This window comes from Gymnogyps californianus, chromosome Z (assembly GCF_018139145.2).
Source record: "Gymnogyps californianus isolate 813 chromosome Z, ASM1813914v2, whole genome shotgun sequence".
NCBI lineage: Eukaryota > Metazoa > Chordata > Aves > Accipitriformes > Cathartidae > Gymnogyps > Gymnogyps californianus.
Genome location: NC_059500.1, coordinates 55,229,081 through 55,245,672, shown reverse-complemented (window position 1 = coordinate 55,245,672; position 16,592 = coordinate 55,229,081). Strand labels below are relative to the sequence as shown.

General features: G+C 42.9%; 1 protein-coding gene across 2 annotated transcripts in view; it reads left to right on the top strand.

The window, feature by feature from the left end:
- Positions 1-1,400: 1,400 nt before the first annotated feature.
- Positions 1,401-16,592, top strand: part of SMARCA2 (SWI/SNF related, matrix associated, actin dependent regulator of chromatin, subfamily a, member 2) — a 122,112-nt gene continuing 106,920 nt past the window's right edge. For both annotated transcript variants that reach the window (XM_050912489.1, XM_050912490.1), the window contains exons 1-2: positions 1,401-1,491; positions 11,638-11,898. In XM_050912489.1, coding sequence (XP_050768446.1) covers positions 11,674-11,898 — 225 coding nt within the window. In that variant the 5' untranslated portion in view covers positions 1,401-1,491; positions 11,638-11,673. The remainder of the gene's footprint in view (positions 1,492-11,637; positions 11,899-16,592) is intronic.

Genomic DNA, 16,592 nt, shown 5'->3' with positions numbered 1-16,592 from the left:
GCTACTGATTTTAATACTGAAGCTCCTCTTAACATTTTTACTCCGTAGCACAAAGTGAAAGCCACAGTGAGAGTTACACTAGCTTCAGAGTGGCAAATACCTCCCATATGACAAGATAAAAAGAGATCATTACATATACCACCACGTATGGTAGTTTGGCTCTATTTTTTTTTAAGTTGACTCTACAATTGGCGTTCAAAAAAGCCCCTCAGACTGGCGGGCCCATTACTTTAATGAAGCACTTAGTCGTTTGTTACATAAACAGGTGTAGCTTCTACAAACAACGTGAGAGCTCTGCAGCGCTTGGCTGCAGATGAGGTAAACGATCTACAGCATTAAAAAAATACAGCACCAGGACGCGGAGTTGAAAAGTGTACTTCCAAACCAACTGTTAAAACGCTAGAAGGACGGAAGCAAGCAAGACGGAACCACCATAATTGCATTATTTACCCTTCCTATCCCTAAGAAAGAAAACATCCGACTCCGCTCTTCACACATCCTTATATCTGGCGACTACTACAACAGCCGCCTCCAGACCTGCGACAAGCTGTAGCCAGGTCTTCCGAGAAGGTACGTGGTAAATAACCGCCCGCCAGCCCCGGCGGTGCCTTCCCCGCTGGCGGCCGTTGGGAGCGCGAGCCCGCCTGACTGACAAGCCGGTTCAGCTGGAATGTTCTCGGCAGCCTCGTCTCGTCCACGACGGCACCCTCTGCCATCGGAGACCGGGTGTAAGTTTCGGGACGAATGACAACGCCCTTCCATGCCGCCTTTTTTTTTTTTTTTTAAAGGCAGGGCGACACCTGCCCCCCCTACCAACCGCCCCGTACACGAGACCCCAACGCCCGTCAGGCTGGCTCCTCCCCGCCCTCCCTCTCCAGCGGCGGCGGGCTCGCCCCAGCAGGCTGGGGCAGCGGCACGGCGGAGTTCCAGCACCTTCTTCACCTCTCCGCAAACTACTCCCCCGAGTGCCGCCGCCTCCTCACGGAGAGTGCTCCCGTCTCTCTCTCCCCTCAGCACATGCGAGCTGGGAAGGGGTGAAGAAGCGCGGAGAAACCTCGAGCGGCAGCCCAGGCTGCCCGCCGTTCGCACGGCGAGAACACGAGCGGGGCCCTCGGCGTGCGCGCACACGCTCGCTCGCACACTCACACAACACTCCCCGCCCAGCCACGCTCCTGCACACCTCCTCCCCTCCCCAACATCTCGGTTGAGCGACAGCTAGCCGACTCCAATAGGACCGCCCTTTCTGCGCAGGGGGGCGGGAACTCCCTCGCCGGCGGGCCAATGGGAACGCCGCTTCCTGAGCGGTGGCGTCGGTGAGGGGAGGCGGTGGGAGGGGGCCGAAGGAGGGGCAGGAGTTTAGGAAGAGGAGGGAATGGCTGTCATCAATGAAGTCATGTTCATAATCTAGTCCCTCGCTCCGGTTCCGGACTCGGGTGACTCACCGAGGGGGAGAGAAGCGACATCCAGCACGGCGCTCCTCCCGGGTGGAAGGTAAATGTAACTTACAACTCGGTCCGCCCCCCGCCCCGCTCCCCGTCCCTGGCACGGCGGTGCCTGCGCTGTCCTTTATTGTTGGTGATCGCGCCGGCACGCACCGTGCCCACCTTCCCTCCCCTTCCCTCCCCTTCCCCAAGCACGTCCCCGCGGGCCCCGGGCGCCGTCGTGACACCTGCTTCGTCTCCCCACCTTCTCCGGCGCCCGGCCCTCCCAGATATTTATATCCCCCAGTGGGTGGAGAGAAGAAAGTTTTGATCCGGTATGTCTGGAATAATCACGATGCAAATCTCCGGGGTGGGAGGGTGTGAGGGAAAAAAACCCTAAGGCGTCGCTAGTGGCTGACTTGTGAGTCAGCGGCACCCGCGGGAGGGACGGGGGAGCGGCGGGGCGAGGTGCCCGCGCGTCTGTAGCCGCCGCGCCGCGCTGCGCTGTGCGGCGGGGCGGCTGGCGTTTCTCACCGGCGCGGCCGGCGGGCTCGCACGGCGGCAACAACGACCAGCTCGGGGCACCCCTTGGTCTTGCCGCCAAGCGAGCGTGTCGCAGGCTCCGGGCGACGCGACCGGGAGAGAAACAGATCCGGGGGAGCGGCGGCCCACGCACCCAGCTCCGGGGCAGCTCGGCGGGCCGGGGGCGGCCTCGCCTGCTGCCCCACCTGGTGGGCTGCGTTTCGGCGGCTGCTGGGGGTCGCCCGGTGAAGTTCACGGTGTCCGGCGGCGGGAGAGCGTGTTGCGGTGGGGTTGCTTCCCCGCTGTGGCACACGCTCGCGTAGACCCGGCCGAGGAAAGGGAAGTGGGGAGGCATGAGGAGGGAGGAAGATGGTGCGCCGGGGAGCGGTCTTGCCTGTGAGAGTAGCGGCGTTACCCGGCAGAGCCCGTGAGGCCGCGTTCCGGATGATCTCCATGCCTGCCTGTCACAAGCACTACACACACCGGGGAGGGGGGATGAGGTGGGGGCTGGGACTTCGCCCGACAGGCTGCGGCTCCTGTTGCTTGTCAGTCTCTTAAGTGTGCAGTCAGTCACTCCTGCTGTAAAGGTATCGCGATTTACTTCCCAAGATATCTTGTCTCCCCCCGACCCCCCGTTTTCCCTGCAGAAATCATGCCTTCCCCCCCCCCTTCCCGCCTTGCAGCAGTCGGCGAAGCGGAGTAGCACAAAACATGCGCTTGCAAATTTGTAATCGCCTTCCAAGCAAAAAGCATTTTATTTCCGGTGTGCGCGGAAATTTTTTTTTTTTTTTTGATCGGGTCGGGCGGGAGCGAGGATGCATACACACGCGGATGCTCAGGTAGACGCGGCTCGTCTGCCCCGTCGGGAGAGGGGGACGGCGGTGGTCGGCACCTGGAAAAGTTCTCTCCCCTGCCGGAGGCGGGGGCAGGCAGCGGGCCGCTGCTGCAGCTAGCTCCCGGGCAGGGCAGGAGGGTGGCGGAGCCCGTCCCTGGGCCTCGAGAGGGAGGCGGTGGCAAGCGCCGGTGGCGGCGGCGGGTGGCCTTTCCCGTCCCTCTGCCTGTGCGAGCGGCGGCGGATCAGGAAGTCACCGCCGCCACACACAGGCGCACAGACATGTCTGGTCGGCGTGACATGGTGGCGGAGGGAAGAAGCAGCGGGGCGACGGGCCCAGCCCAGCCCTGAGGCATGCCGCGGCTGCTCGCCCGCATGCTGCCGCCGGAGCCCCCCCCCCCCCCGCGCCCCCCCGCGCCCCCCCGCGCCGTCGAGGTACGGGGCCTTGCGCGGCCCGCCGCCGTGAGCGGCGCAGCCATTGCTTCCTGGGGGGGGGGTGGGGAAAGGAGGCGGCGGGGCTGGATCTGCAGGCAGGGACGTTTTAGAGCCTCTCGGCCGGGCCGAAAACTTTCCTGAAAGGCCGGAGGGGTAGAATAGGGCCCTGCTGGTTGTGCGCGCCCGCCCCGGCGCCTTTACGGGGGGAGGCGGCGGGCGGCGCGGCGCCGAGGCCTACGCGCCGCCCGGCAGGGCCGGAAGACCGGCGCGGCGCTGCCGAGGCAGGGCGCTGCCGCGGAGGGAGCGGGCGGCCCGCGGCCGACCCTCCGCCGCTGCTCCTCGGCGTGCGCCCGTCTGTGTGCCCGCGCGAACACATAGTGCCGTGTCTCCCCCACGACCACCTTTCATTATGTCCGTAGTGCGGGCAGAAATGGAGTTTTTTATTTTATCTCCCCCCCCCCCCATTTATGATGGTGGAACAACAAACTGCACACGGCTGGAAAAGTTACAGACCACCTAAACTCGAACTGAAGTTACAGTTAACTGATTGGGGTTTTTTTTGCCTAAGTGTGCATGATGGTCAAGTAAAGAGAGTGGTTAAGTGTCAGCATAAGTGCATAGATTGCACCGAAGTTGGTTTTACTTGGTATCTGCTGCTTATGTTTGATGTTCAGACTTTCCAAACTTTAGGTTAACGCTGTTCTTTTTAAGATGTCTTTTGATGAATATTTTAGATAGGTAAGTAAATAACCAACTGAAGAATTGAAGCTATAAAGATTTTTTTCTTACTTTTACCATTTTAAGTATTCTGCATGCTTTCTGTAAAAAAATTTATGTGGGATCTATGACATGGCATTGTTCTGCTTGCATTCTTTTCTGTTTTGCTTTAGATTTCTTCAGTGTTACTTCGTTTTAACCACAGCCCCTAAGACCCAATAAACATTGTCCCCGAATTTAATTCCTTTAGTAGTATACCAGTTACATGTTCGGGGTGGAGCAGTCTCCTGTGTAAGTTAGTATTGTTGTGCAAATAAAGGCACACTTTCTTTTTGGGAACCTAATTGCCCTATTACTGTCTTTGTTTCTTTTGTCCTTTTGTTATTCTAAGGAAAAAAGTGTACCAGAAGGATAGGATTGGAGGCAGATTTTTATGCCCATGTATATCAATAATAGAAAGCAAAAAGTTTGTATGGATAATGAGCATTTAAAAATAAATCTGAAGTTAAGTGTATCATGCAGCATATGTGGACTTGACAGAGGTGAGGGTAAAGCTTCATTAAATACAGTATTTCTCTCATGAGTTATGTCTCAGCTTTAGCCCTGGTGTTTCTGTGGTGTTTCATAGAACATGCGCCAGAAGAGTGTGTTCAAAGCAGTCTTAGATCTTTTCTTTTGTTCATTTCTGAAGTGGTCTGTGAGCGTTTCTTGTCAAGTTTGAAAAATGCTTTCACCAACACCTGAGGCTTGAAAATTGACAAGAATTTCTCCAGCTAGCATTCTTGTATTAAATATATTCTTGACAAAGGTCTATATGAAATTAATATCTGCAGATATATTTTCTCAATTTTTGTTGGACTTTTGAAGTTAAGGTCAGAATGTGCACAGTAGCAACTTTAAAAAATGTCTGCACTTTTACCTCCAGTTTTCATGGTCCTGATTAGTAATATTGCTGTGAACTAGTGATCCTTTTCAGAAGGAGACTTTTCATTCTTGGTATGACTGAGAACATTTTTGCAAATTACTCGCTAAAATGCTTTTTATATTTTTTGTGTTTTTGGCTGCAATTGAAGTTCTCTATGTATAAAGAGTGTTTCCTGGACCTCCACCTCTTTTGAACTTTATCCGTTTAGTTTTTTATTTGTTTGATCCTCTAGCGGAGTAGTAAATGCAACGTTATGACATAAAGATCACTTGTTATGAAAATGGCAGCAGAGAAAAGCTTATGCCTTACTTGCAAGATAAAATAAGGAAGGATGAATAAGGCAAAGAAGTAAGGCTTACTTAAACACAGCTTTGGTAGTTTACAAATATAGCAGAATAAGAAGACTAATACTGAGAATTGTTTTATTTGTTTCTGAAGCATGTAAAGTCATCACTTCTTAGGTGTAAACATTTTCCTGTTTGTTTCCACTTGGTAGAGAGTATTTCCTATGTATCGCTGCAGGGTTTGAGCACCCAGGTGGATCATTCAGAGCTGGGACCTTTGGGAAAAATGTTAAAAAGTTTGTGGCTACAGTAATGACACCTTTTTCATATCTTTGCTGATATTTTACCATAAGTAACTTGTATTTAAAACAATCTTCTCCCTTCTTCCTTCTCTTCTTGACTGTTTAAGTAGAGACAAGGCCGGTCAGTAATACGGTGAATTCCTTTCCTTCTGCCTGCCTCTCCTTAAGGCTTTTGGTTTTCAGAATCTAATATGAAGATGGTGTTCAATAACTGTGATTAATACTTGTAGTAAAGGTCACAGTATGGAAACTTAATCTGTAACCAGTCAGTGCTGTCGTAAGTCAGTTTTCTGTGCCCAAAATGTACAGTGGAATCTACATATGTAGCAAACATGGACTTGATCTTGGGCATTGTCTGCTGTGACTGTGGCTATGGGGTTAAAAGGCAATTAAACTTCTGACTGCAGCTATCTGTCCTCCTCTTTTCCTGAAGACTACTGCTTTCTGTGGCAAAGCCATCAGAAAGGATCGTATATCTGTGCTGTAGCCTCTTCATTGGAAGGTCTCGCAGCGTAGCTCAGCCTAACTTGTGTGAACTCTGACTTGTGATGATGCCTTTCGACTGTCTGTAGTACATTCAGCCCTCAGCTGTTAGCCAGCATTTCTTGGTGCTGATTTTAGTTTTTCATAAGAGGGTAGGCTGTAAGTTAGAGTAGTGGAGAAGTTGCTTTATGAAAAACTGAAACAGCTATACAGTAGGAATAAGAACTTCTGCAAGAATATTTGTAAGGGGTTGAAGGTAAGGAGTATTAGGACTATCATCCTAAAGTAAACTGTCTCTGCATGTGACAAGGAGCCTTATGCTACATGACTCCACAGTGAAGTTTCTGGTGTAAGCACACCACCCATTCTGCTAGCTGTGCTGGGGTGCATGCAGACAGTCTTTGGTAGACAGCTAGACAAGCAGCTAAAGCAGTGTCCAGAAGTTTTTGTCTCTGGCCTAAGTGTCTGGATAAGCAATTAAGGCACAGCATTTCTGATTCTGTGCTTTGTAGTTTAAGCTGCAAATTCCCTTCCAGAAGGTTTTGAAGTTACAGTGAGGTTACATACCTGCGTATGCAAAGGTAGAATCTCTCAGCTGTTAGTGTGTTTGGCTTCTCTTATGTGAACTGAATAGCTCTGGTTTATGTTAGTTGAAGATTTCACTCTTCTCCTTACTGATTTTTTGTTGTTTCATGTAAACGTGTTTATTGATTGAATCATTGTTTGATGAAATGACAATAGTTAAATCCTGATAAATGTTAATGCAGAGTGTCCTGTGGGGTTGTACAATACAAAACACTGGTTTGCTTCTAAGTATTGTAAATTATTTAATTATGATGAATTACTGTCATTATTAATCAGTTCTTAAACTTTGAACATCTCCATTTGATTATGGTTAGCAGATTAAGCAAATACTACGCATCACTGACACTATCTTTTCATGTTTTCTGTGGTACTATAATAAAGATAACTCCTTTAGCCTGTAGTGTATCACAATTTCACAGCATAGCTTTTCAAAGCCACCTGTGAATCATGACTTCATTTGGAGATGTGTGGGAAGAAGTAGACTGTAATTATTTTTCTGTGAAGGCAAAGTTACAGTCTGCTTTGCAGTGTGTATGTGGCTGTTGCGTGGGTCCACATTTCCTTTTCATCAGATCTAAGTGGTGCAGTTTCCTTACTTTCCACTACCTATCCAAGGCAGGGATCTGGCAGAAACATCCTGGCTGAAATTCAATTTAGGTTGACTCAGTCATGGAAAGGCAGAAGTTATATTGGATGGTGAAGGGAAACAGCTAGAAGAATTATAAACACTTACTGCTCCATCTGTTCTTAGACTTGGTGTGTGCCCTGTGTCAAAGCAGTCTATAATCTCTGGATCTTTTTGGGTGCCTTAACTGGTCTTGAATTCCAAAGTAATGCGGGTGGTTTGTCACCTGCTGTGTTTTAGTTTTGGATCTACTAATATTGCATACTTTCTTCATGTGAAGGAAATCCATGCCTTTGTTACCTTTGGGGTTGTAGCAGGTTTATACTGAAATATGTGCTTGGATGCTGTGGATCCTGAAACGTTGAGCTGATTGAGTACAATTGTACTATTGTAGAATGAATTAGCTACATCTACAAAACTTTCTAGGTGCATATAAAGTGATAGTGTAGAAACATTTGTGCTTAGGGAATATTCCCTCAAATTCTTTGTGATGTAGATATTCACTGTCCTAAACCGTTAGATCTAGAAATAGTTGAGCAGAGATCCTAAGCCTCTCTGTTCAGCTTCAGCTCTTGGTTTTGTGGCTCTTCTTGTATTTGCATCTGGTGAAAGTTACCTTGACAATGATAGATTTTTTTCCTCTCTATCTCAACTCTGGTGTGTCCAGTAGAGGTGGAGAAATTCTCTGAGACCACAGGAAGAACTGTGTGATTCACCACAGCTAATTCAATCCGCACTAGTTTCATTTGGGGCTGTTCACAAAAGAGATTTGGTGATGTTGATGTTAATAAACCTAAGAAGTGGTAAAGGATTACAGTTCAAGAAGAGATATCTCTTATTTGAAGTCATGTGAATAACACTACTCCCATGAGGGTTCTGAGGAAATTTTAGGATTGAACACTTGAGAAACAATTAGACAGTATGTAACGCATTTGAGAATCAGGACCAGCAGACTTATCATTTGGGACAATGAGATGGAAATTTGTTTTTTTTCATTTTATTAAAGTCCTTATAATCTGTTAGAAGCGTTTACTTCCCCCCCCCCCCCTTCCCCCTTGATTTGTAATTCTAACAGGCACTACTCATTAAAAAGTAGTCCAAACAAATCGGTCAACACTGGCTTTGGCAGGCTTCATTTTGCTTATTTCATTATGGGCACCAGAATTTACCCAAACTAATACCAATGTTATCTGGATGGAGCCTGGCCACTGTTGCACCTGTTGTCTCTTTGTAGATTTTTGCTTTGACTTTAATGAGACTTTTATAAGAGCCTAGAGGAATTAGGCATCTAGCTCTTACTGAATTTTAATGAGAGCAGGGTGCCTAATTTCTGTGGGTTTTTTGTACAATCTCAGTCTTAGTAAATATAAACTAAGCTATTTTTGAAACATGTTAGATCATAAGCTTTTTAGCCATTCTGTTCTGTGAACAGATCCTTAGTTGGGAGGGCCATGTATAAGGTGTTCTGGTTTATGGCAGTGGCTGCTTTTTTAATTTTGTGCACTACTATTGCCAGAGAAAATTGCTTTGTCTCTTTATGTCCATGGGTATGTTTGGACAGGATTTATTACTTGCATGGGGGTAGTATTTTCCAATACTTTATGTGCCCCTGATATAGCTCTTACAAATTACTTTTTTTTTTTTTTTTGCGTAGAAGTATGTTCTTTGACATACAAAAATCTCTGAGTACAAATCTGTTTGAGACAATTCACAATTATGTAAGACTGGGTGAGTTTATCTGCCCTTAAAGAAAAATAATGAAGGGACTTGATCTGATGTAAGGGGTGCAACATTCCCCGCTGGTAGTTACTATTTTTCACAGGTTGGGCACTTGCTAGCCCATTAAAAAGAATTTTGAGTTTTCCAAATTTGTGTACAGGACATGTTTAATATGTATGTAAATGACAGTGTAACTGGTGGAGCTGAGACTGGAGCCAGTTAATTTTTATGAGAACTGCAAGCTGAATTTGAAATAGAGGTGAATAGAGGGGGAGATTTTGATACCCATTTTAATGCATAGGTGTAGGTAGAAGTCTTTTGTGAAATAGGGTATTTTGGGATATTGTATACTGATATTAGTTTTGTAATTGATTGCGTTGTGGTTCTGTATAAATTTTTCTGGATAGTGGTGGTGGTGCTAGGTTCTGCCTTGTTAAACGGGCTGAATTTGGCTTATAACGTGCAGAGAGCTGTGAGAGTGTCAGTCATATTTTGCAATGTAATGATTGAGTTATATAAAAACTTTGTTGTGTGGAAACATCTGTTGTCCTTCATACAGCCAAACTGTAGGCCTCTTATAGGAAGCTACGGCATAGTGTATGGAGTTGTGAACATTTGATAACTTGATTCCTTTTGTGGTAATGTCGTGGGGTTGTAGGGCACTAATTAGTGACTATAGTGTTTTGTTTTGAACAGAGCAGCTTCATTGGCATCTCCCTGTTTTACCTTGCAAAGAAATAGGATCCCAAGGTAGCTTATTTCAGGTGAGGGTATTTTAAGTGAGTTAAGCATTGTTCTAATTTGTTGGCTCTAATCAGAAGAGAGTAGTAGCTATTAAAACATAACAAAAGGGAATTTATAAGCAAAAGCTATTAAGCTGGTTTTGATCCTGACAGAATGATTAGGTAATTGAGGGTAAATAAGTGAAAGTGGGCCTGATATAGTAGCATTTTATCTTCTGTGTGGGTTCTGATAAGTAAAGACTCTTGCTCGTAAAAGAAGAAAGATGATCAGTTCTGTAAGCTTTGAATTCCCTGATTGCTAGCAGTAAGTACCGATCTACTTTTTTTCTGACATGTCTTGCAGATGGCCCTCCTTTCTGCTTTGTTGGGAACCTTGGGAGGGTACTTTGGTTTTTTTGAGTGTCTGTTTCTTAATTTGACTACAAGCCAGGGTGTTTGCAGTGTCACAGTGTGGCTTTATATAAGCAGTGTCATAACAGGGTTACACCACTTACTCGTGTTAGAAAGTAATTACTGCTAACTATGGATAGTGATAAACCCAGATGTAGAATGTGGAACACTCTTCTGTGATAAATTCTGTAAGGAGAGAGGCTGGGACGGGGATTGGTCTTAGGCCTTGTAATGTACCATTACATTGTAATTACCTTGTAATGTACCAAATTAGAATGCTTTTTAATAAGACTCATTTTTCATTGTATTGGCTTTATTATTATGGGACAATATATGGGACAAGGAATCGCAGGCAGGTAACCTTACTATAAAACTACACTGAAAGTAAATAAAGGGAATGGGCTAAGCCTGTTTAACGGTCAGGTACTGCTGAAAGTGGTTATCCTGCTTGCTTCCTTGTGTTGGCACTGGGACTCATATATCCTTTCAGAAAGTCAGTTCAGTAACCTGAATCACTGGATGGTTCGGTGGTTTCAGTTTTTTGTGGTTTTTTTTTTTTTAATATAGGATTATTTTTCTGCTAGCTTAACTACTCAAATAATGAGATCACTGTGTGATCAAACACATGAAGATGGTGCTGTTGGGAGTGGGGAATACCAAGAAACATGACTGATCTTGTTGGCAGCAACTGACCATCAGTTTTGTAAAAGCATGGCAGCTGTGTCACTGCGTTACAATACTCTGACATTAGTAAACAAAAAGTTCCCAATATTAGACTTTGATAAAAGTTCCTGGAAAACTGAAGAAGAATGATAAAAGTTCTTGGAAAACTGAAGAATATTTCAAGCCTGTAGCCTGCATCAATTTGTTCTACTAAGAACACGGAAATAAAAATATAGTAATAGTTGGTTTTCCAGTCTGTAAAAGCCTGTCATTTGTTCTCAGGGCACTTACTGTTTCATAAGCCACTTGAGCTGCAGGCTTCTGGTTTGTGGCATCAGTAGAACCCTTCAAGTGAATTATAACTCCTCAGTCCAAAGTAATTGTCTTTTCTGTTGTCTGTTTTGTTTGATATTATGATTGCATACAGGGGTAACCAGAGAGGTCCTACATTAATACCTAACTTGAAAAAAAAAGTCAGAAAATAGTCTTAATAATCCTTTTAATACTTGTTTTGCTGCTTTACCATGAATTTTATAAGTATGAATTTTAGTGCAGTCACATGTGTTTAAGGAGAGATTTTTGAAATGTATTACAGAGGTGCCCAGCTATCTTCCCTGCCTTTAGTAGTACTGTGCTTGACCCCATGTGATACATCTGATGGTAGCAAGTCAGTTGAACTACCATTGTCTCGGGTAGATGTTTCTCATACCAGACATTGCTTTGTTCTGTGAGTAACATATAAACATATAAACATCCAGAAATTGACTGAACTGTCAGGATCCTTATCCTTCTAGTGGGCTTTTAGAAGGATGGTCAAACCAATGTGCAACAGTAAGGATCATTTAAGCATTTTCTGCTGATGACAGCTTGAATGTGTATGTGCGTGTGTGTGTAATGATTGCCAGTAGATTTTATTACATTTTTTTCAATGCCCCTAATGTCACATAGAAATTCTGTTTTTGTTTTTGTTTTGTTTTGTTTTTGTTATTAGAGCTATTCTGCTAATTGAAAAGGAGACAGAAAATAGATGTCCACGCCTACAGACCCTGGCGCCATGCCTCATCCTGGTCCTTCCCCTGGACCAGGACCTTCACCTGGACCGATTCTAGGACCTAGCCCAGGACCAGGGCCATCTCCTGGCTCAGTTCACAGCATGATGGGGCCAAGTCCTGGTCCGCCCAGTGTCCCGCATCCAATGCCAACAATGGGGCCTACTGATTATCCACAGGAAGGCATGCACCAAATCCATAAGGTAATAGTTTATTACAAGTGAACCTTTTTTTCCTAGAGTTCTCTCCACTGATTAAAAAAACTACTTACACTACATTTAGAGCTGCGTAAGTGCTATTACACATCATGTATCACCTGCAAAACTGCAGCTACACTCCTACTTCTGTCTGTATTACTAAAGATGATGCCTATGTCAGATTAAACACAGTTTCCTTGTTCTTAGTAGACTACTTTGAACTATAGAGTTAGTAGTTTTCAAATCTTCATTTGTAAACTGTACTTTTCAGTAAGATAGACATTACTAGGAAAAAAATTTGAATTACAGTGTTAAAACCTTGTGGTAGACAATTCTAACAACCTTTTTTTTCTTTTTTTTCTTCTTGTCTGTTTGGATGTATCTGGTGTTTTTCTGGATGGTTTTTAGTTTTGCATGAATTTTTTTTTTAATTAATATTTTTAAGTCTTAAGGGGCTTGTGCTTACAAAAACCTGGTTTCCAAGTTATTTTATAAAGGCTCCACCTTACTAAGGAATATAAACTATGTAGTCTAGAACATGTGAATAACTGGACTTCAGTGGTTGTTGTCATACACTTAAAATCACGTGTGTGCTTAGACTATCATTAATGGCTTTTGCTTTGAGGAAACGCTTGTGTGGAATTTCCTTTGTGAGAACAGTCTCTTTATGTATTGTCATTTTTATTTGGTTGTGTACCAGAGATGTAGAGCTTAGGATAATTTCAATTTCACTGATGTTCTACTCTCAGAAATATGCAGTAACAGCTTACAGAGCCAAGATATTGAAAACATTTTGGTAACTATTGTTGATTCCACTTGGAATTGTTATATGCACATAGAAAAAAATTAAATTTACAATAAAAATTTAGTTTTAAAGTAATATAAACATATTTTAATTTTCCTCATGAATTGGCAACTTCTTCATATTGCCATTTTCAAGTATGGATCAGTTTCATTCATTAAAACAGTTATAACAGTGTCCAGTCAGTAGGGACATGACACTACCATCTTTTGTGTGAAGAACTGTATCATTAAAATTTCTGATAGCACAAAGACAGCTGAAGTGAAGGAGGCCATGATCCAGCTGCCCGTTTGTACTGACCTGTTGTAATTTCTGAGAAGTCAGTACATTCAGTAACTAAAACTTTTGCATTTGAATCTTGAAGCATGTAATTTAACTATAAGCCAGATTAGACATTTGCAATTGGCATTTCCTTGTTTGTGGGGTCTGTTACAGCCCAAGCTTCCAGTACTTGTCCCAGACTTCGTAGACAGTCAGGGTTTTTACATCCTCCAGTTTTCTTGTTTCTTTCTGGTTTTAAGAGATTCTGTGCCTGCAGAAGAGGAGGGTAGCACCAGGAGTTTTCCATTAATGGTTGAATGCTCCATATATTATGTTTTTAACTGCTATATTCTTCAGACATTTAATGCTACACTAGCATTAGAAACAAACCAACAAATGTTATTCCACAAAGTTCTTTCAGAGACTTTAGAAACATCTCAGAAGTTCTGTGAGCCAGAGTAGAAATTCTCCCACTGAGGTGGCATTGAAATGTTTTGAAAAATGCGCCATGAATGTGAAGTCTGGATAGCTAATTCAAAGATGACCAGTAGTATAGTTATAGTAAAATTACTTTCCTTTTTCTGTACCTTGATTCTGATAATGGAACAAAGGCTGTAATTTCATAAGTCTTTATTTTAGTAGCAACAGCCTTGCCGTCCTCTAGGTTGCCACTTCACCAGTTCCAGCATGCCTTCGTGTGTGTATAACGAAGCTAGAAAATGGGTCTGTTGAACTGATCCAGATGGAAAAAAAATATTTCTTGGTTAATTTTTCAGTCTAGGTCAGTTTTCTGGTCTGTTTTCCTGTGCAACCCCAGAAATAGTGTATTGTGACAAGTGAGGGAAGGGTCTCTTTAAGAAATGCTGTGGAAGGGTGCCTCTAGACTATTTTGCAAATATTACTTGAGTGTTGTTCCATGTAATTAAACTGGTCAGCTACCTGCAGTTTGACCAAGTAAACGTTTTCTTTCTGCTTAGTGTTATGTAAAGCAGTTTGACTTTCAAGTCATGATGTAACATAACGCATTTTTTCTTTCCTAATGAAATGCAGTAAAAGTGAGAGATGCACAAAAAGTGTCGCACTTACGCAATTGCTTGTGGGGTACACATCCCATGTATGCAATGGGATGTGGTTCTTTCTTTTAAAATTCACAAACTAAGTGGTGAAACACCTTCATTCTATGTTAGATGTTTGACTACCTTACAAAGAATAATATAATTCATAAAAAATAAAATCCAAAGTATCCAACAATAGAGAAAACAGATTGATACAAAATTATATTAATAAATTGTAATTCCTAAAGTATGTTTACTTAGCAACAGTTAATATGAAAATTAAAGACTGTATATTCACTTAGTAACCAGAAAACCTTTCCACAGGAAAATTTACTGTTGATTTACATAACGCAGTTTTCACAGAAGGAGTAAATTAGCGATCTTTCTTGCTACTTTCTTAAGTAATCTTTAGACTATCGATCAAATGGCCAGGGAAATACTTACAGTTCCAAACTTTACTGAAATACATCTTGGATGCAAGACAGCTACATTTAAGGAGAAATACTTAGAAGTCTGTCAGGGGAGACTGCTAAATGGACAAACCGTAACAGCCGCAGAGAGTCTCATGAGGTGAAAGTACTTGGAAGCTGGGAAGATATTAAAGGAAAGCATTGTTATATGGTTGCCCTAATCTTACTTTTCCTCGGCATCCACATACAGGCTCCTCCGGAGGCAGAACATAGGGTTAGATGGTTTTAATCTGAACTGATACAACCTTCTGCATGCTCTTATGCACTAGCTGAGCCACATGATTTTAACTGCTTAACTCTTAGTTACGACAACAGTATATCTATTTAATTTGCATGGTTCTCACTTGAGGGATGGGAAGAGTACTGTGAGCTCTTGGGTGTATTTTCTCTTCCATTTAATCGCAACCTGATGCACAATCACTTCTTTTGCGAATTTATAATGGGGTGTACTGTAAATGATTACAGGTTGTGGAAAAATTATTATGATGTTATGGGCAATATTACTGTTTTTCGTGAATGAGAGAAAAAGTGAGTGACAGAAAACACACTTTTCCTACAAAAATGGTATTTTTTACTAAGTATGTTATTTGTTCACTCAGATGTTCCATTAAAACAGAAGGCAAATGTTTTCCCATTTCAAATATTGTTGGCTAACAGATCTGTGCACATTAGACATTCTGAGAATCTTAAAATTCTGTCATGGTCCTGGAAGTAATGGCATTTTATTCAGCAGGCATGTTCCCTGTATTATTTTTGTTGTATGTGTTTACATTAGTGAAAAAAGAAAGAAAGTATTGTTGTCAACCTTGAGAAATCAGCAGAGACCTTGTGTAAAATGGTGTTTTAGTGATTTATAAGAGATTAACAGAATTGTTGGCCAAGTCCCTGCTGCAAGGACAACCACAGTCAGTCTGGTTGTCCATCAGTGATGCATTCAGTTATGCTGTGCAGTTATGTGACAACACATTGCTGTTCAGTCTGTGTAATTTTTGTTGGCATAGAGGATGCATGGTCTAGAAGAAATGTAGTTTGATACTCGATCTTAGTTTCTGATTTCAAGGGCGGTGTTTTGTTTGTTTGGTTTTTTTAAGGAGGGGGAAGGAAACAAAAAAAGACACCATAATCTGACAGTTTACCTGGAAATAGGTCAAACTGTGATGCAGTGCTGTCTGTGAGAAGACCTTAGTTACTAAATTCAGAGTAAAAGCAGTGTAGGCAAAATGTTCCTTATGTGTTAGGCATTATGTAAAGTCTGCAAGTCTGCCAGGTCTGTAGGTGTGAGCTTGCATATAGTTGAAGCTCATCCCTCATTATGTTTTCTGGAAGCACTGTTTATAATCTGGCCTGTTCTGTGCTTGTTCTTACTTACAGGGACCAATGAAAATAGTAATGTGTAGTCAAAGTTGAATATGTCTCAACTTCCTGTTTTCCTTCTGTTCTGTCATATTAAAAGAATAAAAAAAGAAAGTACCCCAATGTGGTAGTAGTGCTTTATTGGTAGTGTAGGTTACATTTCTTATGCCAACAATTGTCATTGTGGAAGATATCTTTAATAATTTATACAGTACTGAAGAATTTACAGAAATTGCGTTGTGTGTAAGATCCTTTCTGTAATTTTTAACCTGTTACATAGATTAAAATTTGTCATGTAACTCTGTAACTACACAGTGATTCAAAGAAGTTATGAAAAATAACTATTTTTCAGTTCTTGTAGTCCTCTGCTGAATTGTCTCCCCTATTTTATGGGGTTTTTCCATAGACAGTAGAGGTGTTTTTCACTGAAAAATACTCTTGGAAGTACAAGTCTCTTTGCATAAATTAGCAGTACTGTGATCATTAAAACTAGTTTTCTCTTCAAAGAAGTTTATGCCATCTTCATCTTCTGTAGCTTTGCTAGTAAAAAACTGATTAATATGTTCTACCTTTCCTAATCTGTTTCTAATGAATTTCACTTTCATTTTTTTCACAGCATAATTTGTGCAAACACACAGAAGCAAACCCCTTTCTTGCTATATTTAGGCTCCCTTGAAGCATTTCAGTTTACTACAGGGTTTTTTTGTTTTTTGTTTTTTTTTTTTTTAGTACTTATCTTACAAAAACCTGTTCTTTTGA